At 42.2% G+C, this 11,770-nt stretch overlaps 1 protein-coding gene across 1 annotated transcript in view; it reads right to left on the reverse strand.

Annotated features, from left to right (window-relative positions):
* Positions 1 to 11,770, reverse strand: part of MAP3K9 (mitogen-activated protein kinase kinase kinase 9) — a 117,824-nt gene that overhangs the window by 96,026 nt on the left and 10,028 nt on the right. Inside the window, exon 2 of the mRNA XM_007942338.2 lies at positions 9,958 to 10,371. Coding sequence (XP_007940529.1) covers positions 9,958 to 10,371 — 414 coding nt within the window. The remainder of the gene's footprint in view (positions 1 to 9,957; positions 10,372 to 11,770) is intronic.

Here is an 11,770-nt window from a genome sequence, read left to right on the forward strand (position 1 = left end):
CTCAGTCTATAAGCTGGGCTGTTACCTGTGCACCAGGTGCATCTCTCTGGGTTTTAAACACCAGAGGCTCAGCCTCAAAACTCACGCCTATATGTCACCACAGTAGGACAAACTGACAGACAAGTTTGTCCTGCTGTTGGAGACTTCTCGTGTCACCCCCACCTGGCTGACTGCTCCTCTGTCTGACTTCCTGGCTTTTAATCCCCTTTCGCCTTCTCTTCTGGCCTGCTTCTTCGGGCGTCCCTAAGTTGTCTCTCCTCACCTGTATCCCTGGGGCTGACTGCTCTTTTGCCGGGTTCAAGGCATTTATTCCCTTCCCTACTCTTCCGGCCTGCTACTCTGGTGTCCCTGCGTTGTCTCTCCTCGCCTGTAAGCCTGGGGCTCAAGGCTTTTATCCCCTTCCCTGCTCTTGCGGCCTGCTACTCTGGCGTCCGTCCCTGCGTTATCTCTCCTTAGGAAAGCTTGGCTTAGGGGAAAGTGCCCCTAAAGGAAGAGGAGGGAGATAAGGTAACAAAGACACCTCATGAAGACATTAAGTGTTGACATCTAAAAAGAGGACAGCTAGTGTGGCTAGCCAAAAGCAACAATACAATTCCTGTGCTCCACAATGTAGGGGAAAAGGGGATGCGCCCCCCCCCCCAAATAAAAACCTCACCACTCACCTCTGCTCTCCTAGCTATAACATGAAACATGGGTTGCTTGAAATTTAAGGAAAGGATAAACCAAAATCAAACTCACTGCCATCGAGTCAGTTCTGACTCAGTGACTCCCACTGCATTTCTGAAGTGATAAATCTTAACAGAAGTAGACCGCCCCATCTTCCTTGCACAGAGTGGCCCTTGGGTTTGAACCTCCAACCTCTGGTTAGTAGTCAAATGGCTTAGGCACTATGCACCAGAGCTCCTTTAAGGAAGGTATTTGTTATGTGCCATTGAGTCGGACCCGACTCATAGTGACCCCTCCTTGGGTTTCCCAGGCAGCATCACTACGGAAGTAGATTGCCCCATCTTCCTTCTGGGGAGTGGCTGGTGGGTTTGAACTGGCAGCTTTCTGGTTAGCAGTCAAGTGCCTTAGCCCCTATGCTACCAGAGTGGTAGAAATAAATCATATATTAATGAAATGCAGATGCTCTGGCTTAGAGAGTACCTGACACAGAAAACGCACTCAATAAGCATGAACTATTATTATTATCATAGAGGAGTTTGGTTTAATTAACTTGTTGTTAGGTGCTGTGAAGTTGGCTCCAATTCAAGGTGACAGAACAAAACACTGGCTGGCCCTGTGCTGTCTCCATGAACGCTGATGCGTCTGAGCCCGCTGCTGAGGCTACCATGTTGTTCTATCTCACTAGACTGTCTTCACTTTCACTGACACTCCACTTCACCAAATGACATCCTTCTCTAGTGGCTGGTCTTCTCTGGTACGGTGTCCAAAGCAAGCAAAACAATGTGTCACCATCCTTGCTTCTAAGAAGCATTCCAGTTATATTTCTAAGACTAATTTCTTCTAAAGTATACTCAGTATTCTTTGCTAACACCACAATTCAAATGCATCAATTCTTCTTCAGTCTTCTTTTTACATTGTCCAGCTTTCATATGCATATGAAGCAATTGAAAGGACCTTGGTTTGGATACTGCAATACTGTGCAACCTTTAATAATCTTGTGTTGTTGTTGTTATATGCCATCGAGTCAAACCCGACTCATAGCAAGCCCTCTTTGGGTTTCTGAGGCAGTATCACTACTGAAGTAGATTACCCCATCTTCCTTCCAAGGAGTGGCTGGTGGATTTGAACCGCCAGCCTTCTGGTTAGCAGTCAAGTGCCTTAGCCACTATGCTAATCTTGTAGTAAAATAATATTTATTTACATAGGAGAATGACTGACAATTGGGGGAGAGATGTGGCCTGCTAGTAACAATATGTTTATTAGGGTACAATCTAGCAATGCAAACAGTTAACATGTTCTGCTTCTAACCTAAGGATTGGAAGTTTAAGTAAAGGCCTGGTGACCTCACAGATGTCAGGAACACTATGGAGCACAGATCTACTCTGACACACACGGGGTCAGCATGAGTTGGGGACACGGCAACGGTAACTGGTATTTCTGTGTGAAAACAAACATGCATCAATGCACAGAACTGGAAACACCTACACTGATTTTTCCACAATGCTTTTTGGTGTTTTCTGAGAGGAGAAAAGAAGTTATTTAATAATGAAATAAAAATAGTAATACTAGCTTCACCTTGGGTAAGTTTTTTGGTTTTCCAAAGCTTTTTCATATTATCTCATTTTCACACTTATTTAACTTGTAATGGCCACTACTAAGTGTCATTCTGCCAAAAGCTTTCAAACCAAACTACTAGCCAAAATCCTCAAGTCCATTTACTTGCCCAGAGGAAGGACAGCACCTTGGCTAGCAATCGGGTGATTGGTTTTCCCCAATTTGATGGAGAAAAACATTTAGATCAATTTTCATAGCCAGAGGTTTTTTATAAGTAGTTTTAAGATATAATGTTTAAGTTAATGATATGATGTGGTAAAGTAGCATAAACTATCAGTAAACCAAGCATCTGAGGCACAGTTACTAGGCCTGGTTAAACTTGTTTGGCTGTTTAATGCCAAACGTCTGAGGTAACAGTCCTTCCCAACCAACCCATGTTTCATGTTAAGATTCCATGGTAAGACCGCTAGCTGCCTCACCCACCAGCTACACTCTCCCTCTTCCTTGGTATAGAACCTGATTATTAGCTGGGCTCAGGGCCATGCAGAATAAAAGACTCCATTTCCCAGATTCCCCTGCAACTAGCTGTGGATGAATCACTGGGTGCTGGCCAATGAATGCAACCAGATGTGTTATAATGGACTTCAGAGAAGTTAATGGAAACCCATTCAGCCAGCAGGTGCATCCTTTTCCATACTTCTAATTTTCTTCCTTCTTTGGGCTCTGACTTAGACCAAATGACTTCAGCAGCCATCTTGGACAATGAGGCAACCCTGAGGGATAATGGAGTGAAAAATGGGATCTGGGTTCCTGATGACGTCATGGAGCTGCCCTAAAATCTTCCAGACAACGTTTTTTTTTTATTTACGTTATTGTGGTGAAATACATTTAACAAAGAATTTGCATTTTAACTATTTTTAAGTGTATAATTCAGTGGTATTACTTACAGTCACCTTGCTGTGCAACCACTGTTGTTGTGGTGAGGTGCCACTGAGTCAATTCCACCTCGCAGTGACCTCATGCACCACAGAATGAAATGCTGCCTGGTCCTACACCATCCCCAAAACTGTTGCTATGGTTGAGCTCATTGTTGCAGCCACTGTCAATCAATCTCATTAAAAGTCTTCCTCTTTTGCAAAGACATACAGAAGTTACATGGGAGGTACAGACAACAAAGATGAACCCTTTTGCACATACCATACTACGCTGTCAGTGATGACAAACATTGATCCACACAAATGAATGGACAGGCTGAACGATTTGGTATGTCTATGAAGGGGAAAGTATGCCCATGACCATGTATGTATAGGATTGGCAGACAATGTTTCTACAAGTGTATTTGTACGTTCTGTAAGAATTCCCAGGTATATAGTAGAGCTGACAAGGGACAAGGTTGTAGTTACTTCTTGGTCACAGCCAGCTACCCAGAGGGACCAAGTAGTTGAACCTGTGGGCTCAGGACCATAGTCGCAGGGGACATCAAGCTCAATTGGCATAACATACTACACAAAACATTGTTCCACATCTTACTTTGGTGAGTAGTAACTGGGATCTTAAAAGCTTGCAAGCAGCCATCTAGATGCAATGATGGGTCTCTCCTCATCCAGAGCAAAGAAAAATGAAGAAAACCAAAAACTCATGAAAACAATTAGTCCTAGCGACTGGTACACCATGTGATCCTCAGCCTATATGACTATGAGACCAGAAGAACTACATGGTGCCCAGCTACCACTGTCAACCACTCGGAGGGGGATCTATGTAGGAGACCCTGGACAGACAGGGAGAACAATGTGGAACAAAACTCAAAATCATTTGGGAAAAAAAAAAAGGCAGGGGGGACCAGGTTTGCTGGTCTGATAGAGCCTGGTGGAACCACTGAGACTATGGCCCCTAGCTGCCCTTCAGGTCTGGAATTGAACCCACACCTGTGGCTTCCAGCCAAACAAAAGACAGGCATATGAGTTGAACATTTACCTGAGATAGATACTCTTCTTGGAGAGAACAATCATGGGAGAAAGAAGGGCTGTTTATGCACAGGGAGACAGCTTAGGGGGCAGGAGTGCACGGAGGGATGGACACAGGGAAGAGGTAACTATCAGGAGGAAGTGGGAGTGGAGCTATTGCGGTAGGGTAAATGGTAGTCAATGTCATGAGACAAAGTGTATGTGAACTGCTGTATGGAAAGTGAATTTGCTCTGTAAACTTTCACCCAAATAACAATAAAAAAGAAAAAAAAAAATCTTCCTCTTTTGCACCGACCTTCTACTTTACCAAGCATGCAACCCTTCTCTAGACACTGGTCTCTCCTGACAACATTTCCATAGTATGTGAGACAAAGTTTCACCATCCTCCCTTCTACGAAGGGGCATTCTGGCTTTACTTCTTCCATGACAGATTTTGTTCTTCTGGCAGTCCATGGTATATTTAATATTCTTCGCCAACACTATAATTCAAACCATCAATTCTTCTTTGGTCTTTTTTACTCCCTATCTAGCTTTCACATGTATATGAGGCAACTGAAAATACCATGGCTTGGGTCAGGCACACCATAGTCCTCAAGGTGACATCTTTGCTTTTGAACACTTTAAAGAGGTCTTTGCAGCAGATTTCCCAAATGCAATATGTCATTTGATTTCTTGACTGCTGCTTCCATGGACATTGACTGTGGATCCAAGTAAAATGAAATCCTTGGCAATTTCTATCTTTCCTCTGTGTATCATGATGTTGCTTATTGGTACAGTTGTGAGAATTTTTGTTTTGTTCATGTTGAGGGGTAGTCCATACTGAAGGCTGTAGTCTTTGCAACCACAACCACTATTTCTTTCCAGAAGTTTTTCATCACCCTAAATGGCAACTCAGGACCTCTGAAGCATTCACTCCCCATTCACAGTCTCCTTTCCCCTGGTAACCACTAATAAACTCTCTCTGTATGTGCCTGTTTCCACATATTTCAAATAAGTGAGTTCATACATATTTGTTCTTTTGTGGCATTTATTTCATTCAACATAATGTTTTCTAGCTTCTTTCATGTCATAGCAAGTCAGAACTTCATTTCTCTTCCTGTTGTTGTTGTTGTTGTTATTAGGTGCCATCAAGTTGGCTCCAACTCATAGCGACCCCATGCACAGCAGAAAAAAAAAACACTGCCCGGTCCTGTGCCAGCCTCACAATCCTTGCTATACCTGAGCCCATTGTTGCAACCACTGTGTCAATCCATCTCATTGAGGGCTTTCCCCTTCTTCATTGACCTCTACTTTACCAAGCATGAGATCCTCCTCCAGGCAATGGTCCCTTCTGAGAACATGACCAAAGTAGGTGAGACGAAGGCTGGTCACAGTAGATCATACGACTGTCTGATTCAAAATGGCCAAAACCAGTCCATTTCAGCTCACTAATGCCTAGGATATTGATCTTTATGTGTTTCATCTAATTTCTGACAACTTCCAGTTTTCCTAGACCCATACTTTATACATTCCATGTTCCAATTATGATCAAAATCGTAGACTTTTAATAAAATATTTTTTACCAAATCTTTATACCAGCTAGATGCTTATCACCAATACCTTTCTCTTTTTCACAAAGATAGCCTCCATATATATAAGTATATACATATATAGATACATATACATACACATAAATACATATACACACATGCATGCACACACACATATATATACTCTCTTTTCTATTAGTTTAAAGCCAACTTACACATACAATTCCTAGTATTATGCTGTCATAAGTCAGTAACAAAAAGTCAATTTCTTGAGCCTCTAAAAAATATCAAAAGAAATAGGCCAGTGTCCCCAAGTCTACAAAATACAAAGACATGATGACTCTCAAAGTGAAGGCAACACACTAAGACATGGCAAACACTTCTACAATGATTTTCAAGGCACACTCACACTGCAATGGCCTAACAGTGATGGTGTCATCAAGGCTCACACTAGATACAATTCTGATCAAATACCCACCCACAGACAAATGTCTACCACAGGTCACACATGAAATACAAAATAGGTGTCAACATCAGCACCATCCGTACAATTCAATGGACAAGCTCTACATTTTTGGGCACCAATCATCTTGACAGAAACATTTAATATACTACACTATCTGTAAGTCCAACACCTGCACATTGTACTCACGGGTGCCCTCTCAACAATCCTAAAATTCATAAGGCACTTGTTGGGTGCCATTGTTGTTGTTGTTGTTGTTATGTGCCGTCGAGTCGGACCCGACTCATAGCAACCTCTCCTTGGGTTTCCAAGGCAGTATCACACGGAAGTAGATTGCCCCATCTTCCTTCCGAGGAGTGGCCAGTGGGTTTGAACCGCCAGCCTTCTGATTAGTAGTCAAGTGCCTTAGGTGTCAGTTCCAAATCAGAGTGACCCCATGTGACAGAGTAGAACTGTCCATAGGGTTTTCTTGGCTGTAATCTTTATGTGTCCATTCTGAAGAAAGGTGATGCAACAGAATGCAGAAATTATCAAACAGCATCATTAATATCACATGCAATTAAAACTATGCTGAAGATAATTCAAAAATGGTTGCAGTAGTGCATCAACAGGGAACTGTTGGAAATCCAAGCCAGATTCAGAACAGGATATAGATGGAGGGATGTCATTACTGAAGTCAGATGGATCTCGGCTGAAAGCAGAGACTACCAGAAAGATGTTTACTTGTGTTTTACTGACTATGCAAAGACATTTGACTATGTGGATCAAAGCAAATTATGGATAACATTGAGAAGAATGGGAATCCCAGAACACTTTGTGCTCATGCAGAACTTGTATACAGACCAAGAGACAGTTGTTTGAACAAGGAGATACTTTACTGATGGTTTAAAATCAGGATCAGGGTTGTATCCTTTTATGATACTTATTCATTCCATACACTGAGGCAATAATCCAAGAGGCTGAACTATATGAAGAAGAATGCAGCATCAGGATTGGAGGAAGACTCATTAACAACTTACATGTGCAGACAGCACAACCTTGTTTGTTGAAAGCGAAGAAGATATGAAGCACTTGCTGGCAAAGATCAAAGACCAGTCTTCAGCATGGATTACACCTCAACATAAGGAAAACAAAAATCCTCACAACTGGACCAATAAGCAACATCATGATAAATGGAGAAAACAATGAAATCATCAAGGGTATCATTTTACTTGGATCCACATCAACGCCCATGGAAGCAGCAGTCAAGAAATCAGGCAACGTTCTGAATTTGACCAATCTGCTGCAAAAGACCTCTTTAAAGTATTCAAAAGCAAAGATGTCCACTTGAGGACTAAGGTATGCCTGACCTAAACTATGGTATTTTCGACCACCTCATATGTGTATGAAAGCTAGATGAGGAATAAAGAAGACCAAAGAAGAATTGATGCTTTTGAATTATGGTGTTGGTGGAGAATATTAAATATACCACGGGCTGCCAGAAGAACAAGCTCTGTCTTGGAAGAAGTAGAGGCACAATACTCCTTAGAAGCAAGGATAGTGAGACTCCCTCTCGCTCTGTTTGGACATGTTATCAGGAAGAATCAGTCTCTGGACTGATTTCCATGACTGGAAAAGTAGAGGGGCAGCGCAATAAAGGAAGACCTTCGACAAGACAGATTGACACAGTGGCTGCAACAATGGGCTCAAAGACAGCAACGACTATGAGGACAGCACCGGACTGGCAATGTTTCGTTTTGTTGTGCATGGGGTCACTGTGAGTTGGAAACTGCCAACCTTTCAGCTAGCAGCTAAGTACTTAACCATTGTGCCACAAGGGCTCCTCATAAGGCACTTAAGGATAAAGAAAGGACCAAGGTTCTGTTTCTTGGATGAGACTATGGCAGGCAGATTTTGGGACTGTCATAATCTCATAAACAGCCTTCTCCTAAATAGCACAGCCTTGGCAGACAGTTTTTTCTTTTTCTCACAGAAGGCTAGGATCCTAAGTACAAATCTTATAAAAGGTAAAATTCCATATGTATAGCTTCAAATTATACCCAAATTTAAAACTTCTTAGAGGAAATTATTAACTTTGAAAATTCCATTATTCTAGGGCAACTTTCCAAATGGGCCCTATTATGTAAAATTAGGCACGTTCTAGTTCTCCCAAAATGATAAGGATATAAGATAAAATAAAGAAAATTGAGCTTCTAAAGTACATTTTCTTCTGATACCATTGCTTCTTCTTACACCATTACCCAAAGTAGTCTCCAGGTAACAATTTATTTGAGAACAGGCCACCAAAAGTTTTATTTAATACATTTTAAGAATGGCTCTTTGGAGGAGAGATGGTAAACTAACAGGATCACGGCAAAAGGAAAAAAGAAATTTTTATCTTATATAACTTAAATCCTTCACATGTATTATACAGAAATACATATTGAATGTTCCATACTCTCACAAAGATAAATAACTCTATTATTAAGAGGGGAGAGGGTGCAGGTAACAGAGTAATACTAAATAAAAGTCAATTGGATGATGAAAATGGTTTGGAAATAGATGGTTATACAACGCTGTGAATGTAATTAATCTTACAAAACTTAATGATTAAAATAGCAAATTATATGTTATATATATTACCACAATAATTTTCTAAGTAAACAGGAACGTATATTTGTGTGTACATATCATACAGACTTTGAAAATGAAAGTATATACCAAATATAATATCTCTCTGAAGAAAAACATTATGGGTTATCTTTCTCTTCTTCTGGCTGATCCTTTCTAATTTTTCTATAATGAACACTTACTACTTATATAATTTAAAAATGTATAAAAAGTAAGTAGATTCAGAATAGCATCAGCAGAAACGTGAGCCACATCTGGCACAGCTCAGAACAAACTAAGTCTGAAGGCTGTCTGGGCCCACCGCCAAAGGATCCAGAGGGCGTGGAGTCTCTGGGGCCCATGTCATCCCCAAAATCCTTTAGCTCCAATGCTCTCCTCAAAATCACTTCACGCATATACCAAAAGCAACTGGATCCTCTCTGCCACTCAGTTTAGACACAAGAGCACAAATGACCACACAAAATAAGCACGTTCCCAACTACTGACTCAGCCAAGGTGAGACTGAGGTTCCTACGAACTCACTATGTAATTACGTCTAACACTTATTTTACAATCCCATTTATGAGTTCTGGGTGTTTGAGGAACAGTAACTTCTCAATTCCCTGGTATAAACACTAGGTAGTTATGGCAATTAATTAATCCCACCTCTAGGCTACCAGAGGTCTGTAATACTACCAGCCAGGTCATGTTCTCCAAGTTGACATCACCACTTGAGTTTGCCTCCCAAACTACACAACATGCCTTTTCTTCATATAGTCCCTTCTCTGGGGGTAACTCAAGCTGAGGTGTTTATATGAAAATTCAAATGGGTTGTATAGTTTTGCTTTACCTATTGTTACACTCAAGAGGAAAATCCCTTTGGTGATCATAGACACACTTCTCTTGAGTGGAAAATATAAACACCTGTATCTTTCATTTGACAGTATATCAAAATTATACATTGCTAACCTTGACTGTCATGTGAGCTCAGAATTCCCCTAAAGCCTTCAGGTGCTTCCTTCCTCTCTCTCTGAACCAATTTTTCCTGGCACTCATTCCACCTCCACATCTCAACTCAAGGATGGAATGTTTTCCAGAAAGGACTTTCACTGCCCACTAGAATTCCACTAGGAGTCCACTGCAACTGCAGCCACAGACTGAAACCCCTCCAGCCCCATCTCTTCATACTCACTGTTGCTGGACTTAAGGTCACGGTGGATGATGGGGACAATTGCTTCATCATGTAAGTAGTTCATCCCTCTGGCAATCTGCACAGCCCAGTTCACCAGGATGTCTGGGGGAATCCTCTTCCCAGATAACACTCTATTCAGAGGCCCTCCGCGAGCAAACTCCATGACCAAGCAAAGGTTAGGTTCCTTCAGACACACCCCCCTAAGGGCAATGATGTTGGGGTGCTTCAGCATGGCAAAGAGCTTGGCCTCCTGGCGGACGTTCTCTATGGTCTGGCTGATGTCCTCATCGGGGTCATGGCGAGCTGCTTTCACGGCAACCTCATCCCCTATCCAGAAAGCACGATAGACTTTCCCAAAGCCCCCAATGCCGATAATCTCTTCCAAGGTTAACTCTGCAAAATCAATCTCTAACACTGAGAAAGAGAAGAAGAAGAGAAACAAGTCACAAACTGGAAAGGACCCTTTCATACCTGGAATCACTATTAAACCATTCTGGTTGGGTGAACACAGTAAGTTGTCTGCTGATTTGGCTTTCCTATCTCCCCCATTAAAAGGTCAACTCCATAAGGCCAAGAACGTGATTAGCTTATTTTCTGTTGCATTACCCTTGTTGTTGTTGTTGTTGTTTGCCGTCGAGTCGGCCCCGACTCATAGCGACCCCTCCTTGGGTTTCCGAGGCAGTATCACTACGGAAGTAGGATTGCCCAACCTTCCTTCCGAGGAGTGGCTGGTGGGTTTGAACCGCCTGCCTTCTGGTTAGCAGTCAAGTGCCTTAGCCACTATGCTACCAGTGCATTACCCTTAGTGACTAGCATATAGTAGGCATTTAATAAGTATTCATTAAATAAATTCCACTTGGAACTTCATGCAGGATCCTGAACCAAGACCAACCATTTTAACCAAAGGGGTCATTAGGAAGAGTGTTTTTATAAGATTTACACAGTTTTAACTCTGTACTAGGTGGGGAGACATCTCTTTGAAGACTAAGGTGCACCTAATTCAAGCCATGGTATTTTCAATTGCCTCATATGCATGTGAAAGCTGGACAATGAATACGGAAGACAGAAGAGTTGATGTTTTTGAGTTGTGGTGTGGGCAAAGAACACTGAAAGTCCCATGGACTGAGAGAAGAATGAACAAATCTGTCCTGGAAGAAGTACAGCTGGAATGCTGCTTGGAAGTGAGAATGTCCAAACTCAGTCTCACCTACTTTGGTCATGTTGTCAGAAAGAACCATTCCCTGGAGAAGGATATCATGCTTGGTAAAGGGGAGGGTCAACGAAAAAGAGGAAGGTCCTTTATGAGATGGATTGTCACAGTGGCTGCAACAATGGGCTTGGTATACAGCAAGGATTGTGAGGCTGGCATAGGACTGGGCAGTGTTTTGTTCTGTTGCATGTAGGGTTGCTATGAGTTAGAGCTGACACAATGGCACCTAACAACAACAGGTGGGAAGGGGAGCCCTGGTGGTATGGAGGTTAAGTGCTAGGCTGATAACCAAAAGGTCAGCAGTTCAAACCCACCAGTTGTGCTGGGAGAGAAAGATGTGGTAGTTTGCTTCTGTAAAAGTTACAGCTTTGGAAACCCTATGGAACAGGTCCATTCTATCCTGTAGGTTCACTATGAGTTGGAATCAAGTTGACTGCAATAAGTTTGGGTTTTTTTGGAGTTGGGGAGGACACAATCTAATGCCAAGGCAGACACACAATAACCAAATCATGTTGTTGTTGTTGTTGTTATGTGCCGTCGAGTCAGACCTGACTCATAGCGACCCCTCCTTGGGTTTCCGAGGCAGTATCACTACGGAAGTAG

This window comes from Orycteropus afer, unplaced genomic scaffold (genome assembly GCF_000298275.1).
Source record: "Orycteropus afer afer isolate SDZICR_OR568_19922 unplaced genomic scaffold, OryAfe1.0 scaffold00088, whole genome shotgun sequence".
In the NCBI taxonomy this organism is placed as follows: Eukaryota; Metazoa; Chordata; class Mammalia; order Tubulidentata; family Orycteropodidae; genus Orycteropus; species Orycteropus afer.